At 34.8% G+C, this 16,272-nt stretch overlaps 1 protein-coding gene across 1 annotated transcript; it reads left to right on the forward strand.

Annotated features, from left to right (window-relative positions):
• Positions 1-11,626: 11,626 nt before the first annotated feature.
• On the forward strand, positions 11,627-12,367 carry LOC129875820 (uncharacterized). The gene has a single exon (XM_055951049.1). It carries the CDS (start codon positions 11,627-11,629, stop codon positions 12,365-12,367), a length of 741 nt encoding a protein of 246 aa, XP_055807024.1.
• The last annotated feature ends 3,905 nt before the right edge of the window (positions 12,368-16,272 follow it).

The raw sequence follows: 16,272 nt of genomic DNA on the forward strand, positions 1-16,272 counted from the left end.
CCAGTTCTATTTGTAAAGAAGAAGGATGGGTCTATAAGGATATGTATCGATTATAGGCAGTTGAACAAGGTGACAGTTAAGAACAAATATCCTATTGATTATTTGTTTGATCAGCTTCACGGAGCAACCTTGTTCTCTAAGATCAATTTGAAATTGTTGACACCCAATTTTGACTCTCCATATTTAATTAATTAAAGCTTCCGTAATAATGATGATAATAATAATAATTAATAATAAAACTTTCATAAAGTATGATTTTTTTTTTGATAAACTTTCTCAATTCATTCGGCGAATTTATTTCATATATATAAGAAATAAAAATAAAAATAAAATATAACTATGTAAATATTTGCTATATGTTTTGATAAATTCATACTAGTAATATCGTTCTTAAGAGATAAAACATTTTCGATCAAATAATTTTTTTATTATTAAAAGTAAATATTTTTCGAAATTAGTAAGATTAATTAATGAGTTACTAATTCTTACCAATTTTATTATTTTAAAAAAATGACTAATTTTGTCATATAAATTAGTCTTGCAAAGTAATTATTTTTAATTTAAATAATTATGACTATTTAATAAAGAGGTTTATAATAGGCTAATTTGAGCAAAAGACTTGACAATCCAAGTCCCCTTAAATTAGCTAATCTATGTGCGCCACATAGGATGCACATGGATTGTGCTTCTTCATCTCTAATCTCAACCATTAACCATTTAATTTAATCTAATGGTCCTAGTATTTCAACATTTTATCCTCTGTGTGTGTATCAAACGATCGGACGGCTCAAAACAAGTCTGAAAAGCTTTTCTAAAATCAAAACCCTACATGCTCCTCACCTTTCGCTCTTCACCTAAAGAACCAAATTTTAATGGTTACTCCCACAGTTTCAAAAAAAGAACATACCCATGCCTTCATTTTCTTGTCATTTCACTTCACAGAAAATTCGCCTACCATCATCGCCGGATTTTTCGCTTAAACAATTGGTCAAAGACAAAGAAAAGGTAAGATTTATGAAATTTTTTCTCACCTTCTCTATGATTTGCCTCATAAATGCCTTCATTTTCCAGTTCAAATCTGAATTTTGCCTATAAATAAAGAGCATTTCTTCCATGAAAGCACCATCAAAAAATAGAGAGAAATTGACCCAGATTTCACACTTCAAAACACCTTAAAAAAACTCACCGGAGAACCAATTTAGAAATTGTTTTCTCTCTTACTTTTTTTTTCGGATTTTTGAGTTTGAGTTCCGAAGACGAGTTCGACTTTGGACCTTGAAGAGAAAGCTCCTAGTTTTCTGCTCAACACACGGGCTGGAGTTTCTACTTTGAAACTCATTTTGGCCCAAGATATTGGACCAACAGCTATTAGGATCATCAGAGCTCGGAGTTTTATGAATTTAGAGTCAACGTTCCTTAGCCTTCCTCACTACCGCTTTGATTATGCTTTCTCTTGATATATTAATTTATTTTTACATACATGTTTACATATATGTGAATGTTAGTACTAATCTCTATTCTTTATTTGAGATCTTTTTGTATATTTGTTAATATCATTTGTTAATTATTTTCAAATGTGTTAGAAATTAGTTTAAAGGCTAAGAAAAATATATATTTTTTTCTTTTATCAAGAATAGATATGGCCTTACACCATATTTTTTCAAAACAACATAATTATAGAATGAATTCCAATAGTTGGCCATCTTAGATTCTTTTAATAAATTCCCTTATAAAATAATTTGTTATTAATATTTTTGGCCATTTAGATTTAAAAAATTATAATTTATTATTATTTCTATTTTAAGGCCTAATTGTTTTATTAGTTTGCCTAATATATTATTTCAAGATTTCAAATTTATAACAAAATACAAGGTATATACATAGATATGTCATACATACAAGATATTATTTTATTTTATTTTTTTTACTCTAATTTTCACTATACTTGATGTATTACTTTGTTACACATGACTTATTTTTTATATATCTACTATCCCTTTTATCAATGCGATTTTTATTTTTCTGTAAACTCTTATACTTTAGTACACACATTATTTTACTACATATATATCTATTGTCAATTTGTTCCTACACGTAAATAAAAAATAATAAGATCTTATAAGCTTCAAACAACATCCATATGCATATTTTATTTTAGAGTAAATATATGTAAGTTCATAAACTTTACATAATGTTTTAACACTTTTATACTATTATTTTATTTTATGAAAACTCCATTTTATTAATTATTTGCTCAAATTATATTTATTGTACATTACACATATTGCTATATTTGACACCCATCTATTGTCTTTTATTTATTTATTTTACATCTTAATTCTAGATAATAAAGTAACAAATTATCATACCCTTTAAACTCAACTTTTATACATAGAGAGATTGTAAACTTTCACATGTTTTAAAGACATTTATTTATTTTACAATAGATATATTACATATGCATAACATACCTCGTATTTTATCCTTTTTCGCAAATCAATAAAACTTTTCTTGTTAATATTTTCTAAAGAAAATAAATGAATAAATTCCTTAATTATTTTTCTAAAATTAAATTTAAGGACTATTTTTGGATCGGCTCTGAGGGGTGCTTAACACCTTCCTCTCGAGTAACCAAAATCCTTACCTAGAATCTCATTGTTTCGCAAATATCAATAGAGTTTACATTTACAATTTTAAAAAAATAGATTTTCTAATATTTTCGTTAAAATTAGGTAGCAACTCTAAACAATTTAAAATCTGAGACATAGCCATTTTATGTTGCGAATTATTTTGATCAGTTCGAAAGTAAGGTGCGACAACTTGACGACTCTGCTGGGGACACCCCCATGTAGTTAGCATTTTAGGTTTTAACCTTAGTAAAATTTAGAGAATTAAGGGATATTTGTTTATTATCTGTCTATTGTTTGCTTTATTTATTTAATCGTGATTTGTTATATCACTCTTCATTTGAAAAGACGCAAGCCAAATCCAAACTTGCACTCTTTATTTATTTGAAAACAATACATGTTATTGCTTTCCTTACACCGTCATTTTCACTTTCTATCGAGTCCTTGTCCATAGACAATATACACACTGTGGTTCACGTGAGGAGTGTCTCACACTCCCCCAAACCTTCTTTTGGAATCCTGAGTTTCAGAGTTAGTGCAATAAGGTTAGTGTGCTTTCTCGCAAACATTCAGTCCCACTCTTGAACATCTAGAAAAAATCTTACTCTAGAAAGTAGGTCATGATGCATACACTTTAGGCGAGGCAATCTAAGGCATCATCATCGCGATTAAGAAAGCCACCATTTGTCAAAGGTTGCACACATGACGACATATTTTATGTGGAAGTTGTTATGAATGATCCAAACTAAAGCACATGACGGATTTGAAATAAACATACTTATCATACCCTTACCTTTTTTTCCTGATGAATATCAACCAAAACCTTCCAAACATTCAGATGGTTGTTTTGGCCCCCACATCATACAAAATTGGTGGCAAAACATTCATAAAGCGCACAGAGCTGAGGTTAGAAGGCATTTAGGGGCATTGTTGTCGCTCATGGGAATTTGAGCCAACAAGATCCTCATTATTCTACTGATGGAGTTCTGGGATTCAAGCATTGTGACCTTTAAGTTTTTGGATTTTTAGATCACTCTTACACAAGAAGAGTTTAGTGATTTTTGGAATTATCGATAAGAGGAAAAATACCGATATATCCATAAAAGAATGTTGATTTGTGTCGACTTGTGACTCAAGGTAAAACCTTCAATCAAGGGAAAAGATTACATGTGGAGACAAATTTAACGCTGTTACAAACATAAGATTACCACTAGAGAATCCCGAGGGTTCTCAAAATGTGGCCGACACTCGAAATAATGAAAAAATGACTCACATGACACAGGAGCTTGGGATCTTGAGGGAGGAATTGCATCAAGTATGAGACTTGGCCAAACTTTCGGCCACTAATTTCCCAACTTTCAAGATTCCCGTCTACTATCCAAGAGTTGACTTTCCTTCTATTAATTCACCAAATGTGCCCAAACATGCTCCTGCTCATGGCCAAGCCCTATTAGTTCATCCATCTGCAATCAGGACTTGTCATGACCCAAATTTGGGTGTGATGCCAGTCATATCAATCCACCGAGACAAGTCAGCCTAAAACCCAATAGAAATTAAATGCGGAAGTAACTGAGATAATGCAAGGTTTAACTTAGTCAAAAATAAGTAAATAATCTCAAACTCCCCTAAGACTGGTTGTCACATGTATAAGCCACTAATGCATTATCAGAGTACGAAAAAAAATACAATCACAATATCTTTGTCTCTAGAATAGGACTAAAACATAATGAAAGAGTAAGAGGTGTCCGCTACATGGAAGCAACAACTACTTCAACACTCGAAGTGATAGCCTCGGATTGGTAGGAAACCCTAGGAGATCAAGCAGGTCCGGGCTCACAAGCTATACAAGTGTAAAAACAAGGGGGTGAGTACCAAACAATACAGTACTCAGTAAGTGGACAACTAAAACTAAGCAAAGCTCAATAGATACAAGTACTCCTGTCCTCCTAACCAAACCTCCTTCACAGTAACCTGCATAAAACTAGCCCAACTCTACACTTGTATAATAATAACAATAATACCGTCCACAAATACTCATGAATAGCCTCATCAAATGAATCATATCAAGTCAAGTTCAGCATATACAAAACAATAAAGGGGTAAACACAAGTTCACAAATATCATAAAGGTGCAATGCAATGCAATGAAGTGATGCATGTTTGTCCTCTCGGTACACATCCGCTGAATCACAATTCTAAACCCATGGGGGACATTTCTGTCCATGTAACCTATCACGACGCATGTGACCCATTTCTTCAATATACATATCCTGCCACGGAGCGTGTGGCCCAACCCCTTTGTTTTATAATACCTGCTACGGAGCGTGTGGCCCGACCCCTTTTTATTTCATATCAATTTCAGTCTCAGCACAATATATCAAAATTAATGTAATCAATTCATATCCATATAATTCATGATAATAATATGATATCAGCAACAATTTTCATATCTCATATCAATATAGTCATTTTACATGTCCAAGATAAGTCAATAATCTCTTCACATCGATCACACCAATACACGTCATTAGATTGCCATTTATACTCCTCATCTTCAATTTCAAGGTCAATCATACAGTCAATAACCCAGTCCGATTCTTATTACTCCCCAACGCACATAACATGGAAATACTAGCTTTTACAGCTTAAACTGAGGTTTAGAAGTTCACTTGCCTCAAATAATCAAGCTATCACTCTGGAACTTGAGCCTTCACTTTTTGTTGGGCCTCCAAATCAATATATTCTAATCAAATAAATGATCACAATAAGATTTAAAAATTAACAACATCCATATTACCATATATCTAGCCTAAGCCCAAAAACTCATCCAAATCTATAATCGGGTTCCTAATCTTGATGCATATTAACATGCCAACTCTCATAATTTCTATGTTACAAGGCTAGGGTTAAGTCTCAATTTATTCAAATAATATAATTTTAATAATTTTTATATAATATAATATACCTAATATTTAATTACCTATCTCATTATGCCAAAATATTAGAATATAATATGATAAACTACAAGAATTTTTCTTAATCAAAACATTATACGCAATAGTTTAATAATGAAAACAACATCCAGGACATAATTTCCTGTAAATCCATTCTAACTATAATACTATATAATTTCTAAGGGTCACCTTCCTGCCAATGTCATCATTATTCAATGATAACTAAAAATAATTTTTGTCCACCACCCACTCAATTATAAATACACCACGACACCTCAATCTAAGCCAATTTTGTTCTATTTTCCTTCCTTGTTTTTACACAACTCCAAAAATATAGAATTACTATATTTATCTATCAGTATTCATGCATAGAAAGAGTTGGGTACCTGAAGTTTATGCTCTCTCTCTTCCTCTTCGTTTTGCACGCCTCCACATGTTAGTCTTCTTAACCTAATTACCTCCTCTCTTTTTATTTTCTAAAAATTAATAATGAATCACAAGTAATAGACCCCACTCTTTTATTTTAATAAATATGGGACAACACATTACTAAATTATTAATTTAGCCCTACAACTAAATTAATTATCTAAAATTACCCGTCAACTAGTTAACTGTAGTTACCGAAAAGTCTAAATTTCCCAATTTAAATTTACAAAAAGATCTTTCATGAAAGAAGGAGAAATCATTTTCAAAATGACCTAATGAGTCATTACAGGGCTGTTTCTAACCTTTCTACTCAATACCCCACCCCACCTACCTACCCAGCAATACAACAGATATTTGGGCACACATCACCGCTCCTTGTGAACCATATATGTCACCGATATATGTCGTTGAAGCTCCTACTTTCATGACACCGGCTAAGGTCAAGGTCCCGTATGAAGTTGACCAATATGCAGAGATGGAGAAGGATAGCCGATTGAAAGAAGATGTGTCAATAGACGCCCAACTTCGCGGTCTAAAAAAGGTATTGAAAAACTTGCAACTCACTGGGGGACAAAGAGCCTAGATTACGATGACTTATGCATCCACCCGGACATTGACATGCTAGTAGGATACAAGCCACCAAAGTTTGACATATTTGATGGAAATGGCAACTCTCATACATATCTGAGGGCATACTGTGACAAGTTAGTTAGTGTAGGGAGAAATGAGGCTGAGGATTTCATGAATTGTTTTAGATTTAATACCGAGATCACTGCGGACAAGTTCTCATTAGCTAACTTATAGAAGAAACCATCTGAGAACTTCCAAGAGTATGCACGACATTAGAGAACCGAGGCTGCCAGGGTTCAACCACCACTGGATGAGAGTGAGCTCTCAAAATACTTTATTCGAGCCCAAGAAGGTATCTACTTTGATAAGATGATGTCAATTATGGGCTAAAAGTTTGCAGAATTAGTTAAGATAGGGGATTTTATAGAAGAAGACATCAATTCGGGCAAAATTCAGTCCATGGACGCATTGCAAGCTGCAAGTAAGGTCATACAATCAAGCTCCATTGGTGGCATCAAGAAGAAAAATGAGGATGATTCAGCTGTCATTTACTAGCATAGAGGACCATCCCACCAATACCCCAACAATCCCCAAATTATTGCACATACTCCATACACCTCATACCTGGTATATAATACCCGACCATACTATAATCCACCCCGAGCACTAGCATATCAAAATCCACCAAGATCACATATCCTAATATAAGCACCAATCCACCAAAATAGACCAGTATATGCACTAAGACCACGTTCGAATCTCGAAGCCAGAATTACTCACACCTACATACCCTTTGCCGAACCTTATGCCCAATTGTTTGAAAGGCTAAGGATAGCAGGAGTGCTATAATCAGTTGAAGGAAAACTCCCTGACCTAATAGATCATAATTTTGGTGGAAACAAACAATGTGTTTACCACTCGGGAATCCAAGGATATGACACAGAAGATTGTTATGGCTTGAAGAACCAGGTGGTCTTTAATTAGAAGAGTAATAATAAAATGCATTCCAACACCTCTAAATGTAAATAACAACCCTTTGCCAAATCATGAGAATCGAAAAGTCAACATGATTACTCTAGAAGAATAGTATAACTTGGGAGAAACCATCACTTTTGTCTGGAATGCCGAAGAAGTTGCCGCTGCATCTCCAGCACAACCTGTTATCACTATTCAACTGAGGGAACCTCATATCTAAACATATCTCCTAAGAGTTGTAGTAACCACTATAGTTACTAGAAAGCCTGAGTTTGACACCAAATAAGTCCCATGGGACTATAAAATATAAGCCAAGGGAAATGATTGACGTCATTGTGGCTAATGGAATGACTAGGTAGGGAAGTTGCTATGCTCCAAAGGATCTGAATTGAGGAGTTCTTGGAAAGTAACAGAATCCTAAGAAGAACATTGCCGATACTAAAGTCACTAAATTTTAGAGGAAGATGAAGCTGAAAGACTATTCAGTCGAAGAGCAACTGAAGAAGATATCGGCTCATATATCCATAATGTCTTTACTAATGAGTTCTGAGGCACATAGGAATGCTTTGATGGAAGTATTGAATGGAGTTTGCATTCCAAAAAAGACCATAAGTGAAATTAGTTACAATAATTGGATGAGTGGTGGAAGCTAACAAAATCTCTTTTCTTGATGATGAGCTACCAATGGAAGGGATTGGACATAAAAAAGTACTTTATATCACGGTGAAATGTTGTGATAAGATTATGACCCTAGTTCTGATTGATGGCGGTTCTGGATGCAACATCTATCCTTTTACAACCTTGAGAGGTTTATTTTTAATATGGGAGATGTAGAGAAAAGTCGTGTAAAAGTTAGAGCATTTGATGGAGCGCAGAGAAGCATCATTGGAGAAATGTATCTCACAGTGCAAGTGGGACCAACGGAATTTCTTGTACTATTTCAAGTGATAGATGTGTCATCCAACTACAACCTATTACTGGGAAGACCATGGGTCCATATAGAAAAAACATTTCTTTTAATTCTTCATCAATATGTAAAGTTTGAGTGGGGTCACATAGAAGTTACCATTCATGGGGAGCTCAATCACCCTATTTATTCTGTCAATTTTGTTCCAGTCACTAAGGAGTTAGACGGAGCCAGTTTTCACACTTAGAAATCATGCAAGCTGTGAGAGTTGATGAGAAGTTAGAGTCGATTGATGTGAAATTATTAGGAGCAATGAAGATGGTCGCGACCGAGATGTTGAAATATGGTTATCAGCCTAAAACAGGGCTTGGAACCAAGTCCAATGGTATAGTTGAACTAATCCAGCTGAAGCATCAGAAAGGTACCACCAGACTCGAATATGAACCTACATCGGAAGGAGTCCAGCATGCAGGATCCATCAAGACAACATTTATACCAGAACGAACTCTAATTCTAGATCACGCATCTAATGATGACATAGTAGAAAGAATACAAAATTTGTTCGTGGACATGATTGGAGAAGAGGAAGAGATAGATCTCAGCAAATTGACCATCTATTCTTCTAAGCCTAGAAAAAGTTTGCAGAATTAGACCATCATCCCATCCCTATTTCAACAAGAGTCCTGGTAGTATGGAAAGTTTTTTTATATTTTTAAATTTGCATGATCAAAGTTAAGGCTTGTATCATGCTTGATCCCTTGTTGTCGCTTGCTTTTTCTAAAAAGCTAGAATGCTTTTAAATAAAAGTCTTTAGTTTCTCTAAAATTGTCTCATTATTTTACCTACTTATTTATTTTACTTACCTAGTTCAACAGTTATGACAAGTAACGAATCCATCGAGCAAAGTAAAAATAATAAATAGGATCATGAAGAATATGATGAAAGTATGATGCCTGCAAACCTACCCCAGGAGATCGAGCAACTTGAAAGCAAGAGGAAACCTAATATGGATGAAATAGAGGTTGTCAACATAGGAGATGAGAAAGCTATGAAGGAAACACCAATTAACATACATTTGGAGGCTGAAAGAAAGAAGGAGTTAATAGAATTGCTTAGGCAATATGTTGATATATTTGCTTGGTCTTACGATGATATACCAGGGTAACAATGATATTGTCTCACACAGACTACCAATTGATCCCACCTGCCTACCCGTTAACCAAAAGATAAGAAAGTTCAAACCAGACTTGAGTCTAAGGATCAAAGAGGAGGTAACCAAGCAGATTAAGGCAAACGTTGTGAGGATCACAAATTACCCCACTTGGTTGGCCAACATAGTACTAGTTCCAAAAAAGGATGGGAAGATTAGAATGTGTGAACTATCGAGATCTCAACAGAGCTAGTCCTAAGAATGATTTCCCTCTCCCAAATATTCATATACTCATCGATAATTGTGCAAAATATGAATTGCAATCATTTGTCAATTGTTTTATGGGATATCACCAGATATTGATGAATGCAGATGATGCAGAAAAGATAATATTTATCACTTCATGGGGGTGTATTTCTATAGAGTAATTCCATTTGGCCGAAAAAATGCTGGTGCAACCTACATGAGGGTCATGACTGCTTTTTTTCATGATATGATCCATAAGGAGATTGAAGTATATGTGGACAATGTCATTATCAAATCCAAGAGAATTTTGGACTACCTAGATGATTTGCAAAAATTCTTTGAGAGGTTGCAAAAGTATAATCTAAAAATCCAGCAAAGTGTGCATTTGGAGTACCCGAAGGAAAACTGTTAGGATTCATTATTAGCAAGAGAGGTATAGATTTGGATCTCTCTAAGATTAAGAAAATTCAAGAATTACTCTTCCTAAGACTAAGAAGGACGTGATGAATTTCTTGTGAAAGCTTAACTATATTAGTCGGTTCATAGCATAATCCACAGTAATTTGTGAACCTATATTTAAATTACTAAAGAAGGACGCTGCCACAAAATGGACAGAGGAATGTCAAAAGGATTGGGATAAAATCAAAAAATACTTATCCAACCCGCCAATATTGGTCCACCTGAGCCTGAGAGGCCATTGCTACTATACTTATCTGTCATGGATAATGCATTTGGATGTATATTGGGATAACATGATGAGACAGGTATAAGAGAGCAAGCCATTTACTAATTGAGCAAGAAGTTCACACCTTATGAGGCAAGCTATACCTTGTTGGAATGAACGTGTTGTGATTTGACTTGGAGCGCGCAAAATTTAGGCATTACTTGTCTGCATACACCACGTACTTGATATCAAGAATAGATCCACTCAAGTAAATCTTTTAGAAGACAATTCCTACAGGTAAATTGACAAAGTGGCAAATTTTATTGAGTGAGTTTAACATTGTGTATGTGATAAAGAAAGCCATCAAAGGACAAGCCTTGGCTGACCACCTCGCAGAAAATCTAGTGGATCAAGATTACTAGCCACACAAAACCTACTTTCTTGATGAAAATGTGTTGTGTGTAGGAGAGGACATATCAGAACCATAAAATGGTTGGAGGATGTTTTTTGATGGAGCATCAAATTCCAAAAGAGTTGGAATAGAAATAGTCTTAATTTCAGAAATAGGTCAATATTATCCAATTTCAGCCAAGATTAGGTTTGATTATACAATAACATGGCAGAGTATGAAGCTTGTATTCTCAAAATTAGAATGGCCGTAGAAATGAACATTAAAGAGCTTTTGGTCATAGGCGATTCTAGCTTATTGGTTCATCATGTGCAAGGAGAATAGGCTGCTAAGAATGTGGAGATTCTTCCTTATTTGCATTGCATAAAAGAGTTGAGTAGGAGATTCACAATGATTGAATTCAAACATGTCCCTCGAGCTCAAAATGAATTTGCCAATGCTTTGGCAACATTATCCTCAATGATGCAGTATCAGAACAAGAATTACATCGATCCTATTAATGTATAGTTATGTGATCGACATGCATATTGTTTTCATGTTGACTAGGAATTGGATGGAAGACCATGGTACCATGACATCAAGAGATTAATAGAAGAACGAGAATACCCCAAAAATGCCAATCATTTCTTTCTTAATAGAGAAATCCTATATAGAAGGACTCCAGATTTAGAATTCCTGAGATGTGTTGACGTGAAGGAAATGACGAGGCTTTTAGAAGAAATACATGCAGGAATATGTGGACTTCGTATGAATGGGTTCACTCTAGATAAGAAGATCTTAAGAAATGGATATTTTTGGATGACCACGGAGAGAGATAACATTCGATACGTGCAAAAGTATCATCAATGCCAAGTACATGGAGATTTTATACGAGTTCCACCAAATGAGCTCAATGTTATGGGTTACCCTTGGTCATTTGTCGCTTGGGGCATGGATTTAATTAGACCTATAGAGCCTTCTACATTAAATGGACATCGTTTCATCCTTGTGGCTATCGATTATTTCACAAAATGGGTCGAAGTATCGACATATAAGGCAATAACTAAGAAAGTAGTGGCAGACTTTGTTCGCAACAATATCATTTGTCGGTTTGGGATTCTAGAATCAATCATAAAAGATAATACAACTAATCTCAATATCTATCTTATGAAGGAAATTTGTGAGCAATTTAAGATTTCTCATCGAAACTCCACAACTTATCGGCCACAAATGAATAAAGCAGTTGAAGCAGCAAATAAGAATATCAAGAAGATTTTAAGGAAGATAGTGGATAGTCACAGACAATGGCACGAGAAGTTACAATATGCTCTGCTTGGTTATTGTACCATCAAAAAATCCACTGGGGAAACTCCTTATATGTTGGTTTATAGTTCAGAAGCTATAATACCTGCTGAAGTAGAAATACCATCTTTAAACATTATTCAAGATGTCGGGGGTTAGATGATGTAGAATGGATTCGTAGAAGGATTGAACAGTTGATACTCATTGATGAGAAAAAAATAGATGCAGTTTGTCATGGTCAACTTTATCAGAACAGAATGGCCAAAGCATTCAAGAAGAATGCCAAACCTCAACAGTTCACACTTGGATAATTAGTATTGAAGAAGATATTTCCTTACCAAGGAGAAACTAAAGAGAAATCTGCACCAAGCTGGCAAGGTCCTTAGATGGTTCATAGAGTATTATCTAGAGGAGTGGTAATCTTAGTAGAAATGGCACAGTGAACACGAAGCCAATCATTTTAGACGCCATCAAGAAGTACTAGTTCTGAAGACATCAAGACAAGCTTTCATTTTTTTATACTCTTACATTTCATGTAAACAAAACTATGTCTCACCTGAATTCCCACAGTGGGGTATGTAGGCAACCCACATCGGGTCTGGTCATCCCTTAGAAAATAAAAAAAATCATTTTCATGTATTCAGAACTAAGCTCGACCTGATTTCCCTCGGCGGTATATGTAGGCAATCTTTATTGTATTTGGTCCCTTCATAGTTTCACTTTTCTATTGTAATTAAACTACATCCTGACCTGATTCCGCTTGGATACGTAGGAAGCCTGAGTCCGGCCCGGTCATTACATTATTTTACTTTTCTATTGTACTCGAACTACGTTACGACCTAATTCTGCTTGGATACATAGGCAACCCAAGTCATGCTCGATCATTGCATCACATATTTTTATCCTTATATTTCTCCCTTTTTAATTAAACTATGTCCTGACCTAATTCCACTTGGATACGTAGGCAACATGAGTTAGGGTCGGTCATTGCATTACATATTGTTTACTTTTTATCTTTGAACTATGTACAAACCTGATTCCTATTTGGGATACGTAGGCAACCTTAAAGGTTTAGTCATTCCTTTAGGAAACCCTGTTTTAGTTTGGTAACATTAGAACATGAAGGATATCGCGAATGAGTCAAGAGAAGCGTCATTAGAAGACAAGACTACAAGAAAGATTACATTTGGATATAGAGAAGCTTGATGGACTCCAAAACATGTCATAACCTTAAAATGATCAAGGATTACTCTCTCTCTCTCTCTCTCTCTCTTTATATATATATATATGCCTAATATATACATAATATACTTCTTCGCTAAGAACAACTAAGTCTCTAGGTTAAGATACTATGGATGGACTAAACAAGTATTGGAGGTTTCCGGTGATGAGGCCTGAATCTGCAAGTCAATACAAATCAACACCCCCTCCCAAACTAAAATTTTACTTTGAGTGCAGGAAAACAGGAGATCAAGGAAGACAACCACAAGTATAGGGGCATGACTGAAGACGCCATTCGACTTCTTAAAATCATAAGCTAAAATATCCTTCCCTTACCTTATTTATTGGAAGTACTTTATACTTGGATTTGCTGTCTAAAATATTTCCTTTTAAATCTTTGCATTTACGTTTGAGATCCGGATCAAAACACTGAATACAAAGGGGCCTCATAGGATAAATAAGATAGTTTAGTTTTGGTCAACTCCATCAATTGGATGTTGTCATTTAACTTCGTCAACAACTCCTCCATTAGATAATATCATCTAACTGCATCAAATAAGCTCCCACAATTGATGAAAGCCATCTAATATCATTCAAACTCCATCTTCTGGAGGATGTACGTAGCAAACGCTGTTCAAAATCCACCGTCTGGAGGTTGTACATAGAAAACGTCATCTAAACTCCACTGTTTGGAGGCTGTACATAGAAAACCTCATTCAAACTACAATGTTTGGAGGCTGTACATAGCAAACACCGATCAAACTCTACCATTTAGAGGCTATACATAACAAGCGTCGTTCAAACTCCATTATTTGGAGGTTGTATATAGCAAACCTCATCAAAGCTCTACCAATCAGGAGTATGCATACAACATCATCATACATCTGCGATTATATTCTATATTACAAGCTTTCTCCCATTAGATACAAGTGTTATATTACATGCTTTACACCATCGGATACAGGCGTTATATTATAAGGTTTACATCGCCAGATACAGGCATTACATTAGAAGATCTACACCGCCGAATACATGCATTACATTACAATTGCCCTTCCAATCAAAGACGTTACATTACAAGCTTTATACAGCCGGATACAATCATTTCATTACAATTGTTGTGCCAGTCGGAGGCTTCACATTACAATCTTTACACTGTTGGATGTAGTAGTTACATTACAATTGGCCTGTTAGTAGGAGGTTTTACATTTCAAGCTTTACACAACCGGATGTAGACATTTCATTATAATCATCGCGCCAGTCAGAGGCTTCACATTACAAGCTTTGCACCACTGGATGTAGGCGTTACATTACAATCGCCCTGCTAGTCAGAGGTTTTACATTATCAGTTACTTTTCTTACATCGCATTCATCCCAAAAAATAGGGATATTAACTATCGTTTGGACATCTATACTTTACTCTTTACATTAATATTTCAATTTATTATTTTTTAATCGCGATAGGTACTTTTTACCCTGTTACCTATTTTGCATGACACCGCATTAGAATGTGGAACTCCCTCTAAGAAGCAAACTAGGGCAAGCTAGTGGAATGTCAAGCATCCCTAGCTACGTCAAGGATTATTTTTCAGAACTCAACTCGACTCGATTTTCAAAGAGTTTGGATTTGAATTTTATTTATAACTCTTTCACGTCTCAGCATCATAATAACTTGATACTGGGGCAATTTAGGTTTGAAAATTCATGTTCGTTTCTCTACGATATGCCTTCAATAGAAATTGCTACAGAGAATTTCTCATCCTGAGATATTCGACCTAATTTCCCATATCTTAGGATATGCAAGTAACCTCAGTTTGAGCATGACCATATTCATTCTATTCATGCTAACAACTTTGTATGTGATCACCCAAAAGCACTCCCTCTTACCATAATATGATACTGGGTAAATTTTAAATTTGATCAAAATTTGCTATGATTCTACCCTCCTGAACTATATATGGCCTAATTTCTTATAAAACATGGATATGTAGGCAGCTCAAAAGACAGAGTTTGGCCATAACTCCATAAAAAAACAACCTTCGTGTCAAGTGGTTGCTCAAAAGATGTTTTGGTTTGTGATCCAAAATTAGTTTATATCAATATTCTTTTGTCCACACCTTCTTTACTCTCCCCTAAATAACCAAATTTCAATGGTTACTCCAATATTTTCAAAAAAGAACATACTCATGCCTTCATTTTCTTGTCATTTTACTTCATAGAAAATCCGCCTACCATCATCACCGGATTTTCCGCTCAAACAATTGGTCAAAGACAAAAAAAGAGGTAAGATTTATAAAATCTTTTCTCACCTTCTCTCTGATTTTGTTTATAAATGCCTCATTTTTTAGTTCAAATTTGGATTTTGCCTATAAATAAAGGGTATTTCTTCCACGAAAGCACCATAAAAAAATAGAGAGAAATTGACTGAGATTTCACACTTGAGTAACCGAAACCTTACCTAGAATCTCACTAGTTTCGTAATTCAAAATAGAGTTTACATTTACAATTTTCAAAAAATATGTTTTCTAATATTTTCCTTAAAATTAGGTGGCGACTCTAAACAATTTAAAATAAGAGACATAGCCATATTATGTTACAAACTATTTTGACCTGTTTGAAAGTACGAAGCAATAGAGATTTGGGTATCATCAGTTGGAGATTAGACCGTCAGATATTCCTAAGACCTCTTTCCGAACTTGTTATGACCATTATGAGTTTCTGGGGTTGTCATTTGTGATGACTAACACCCTAGAGGCATTCATGAAGTTGATGAATGGGGTGTTTAAGACATATCTGGACTTTTTTGTGATTGTTTTCATCAATTATATTTTGGTGTACTCTAA

This window comes from Solanum dulcamara, chromosome 12 (assembly GCF_947179165.1).
Source record: "Solanum dulcamara chromosome 12, daSolDulc1.2, whole genome shotgun sequence".
In the NCBI taxonomy this organism is placed as follows: Eukaryota; Viridiplantae; Streptophyta; class Magnoliopsida; order Solanales; family Solanaceae; genus Solanum; species Solanum dulcamara.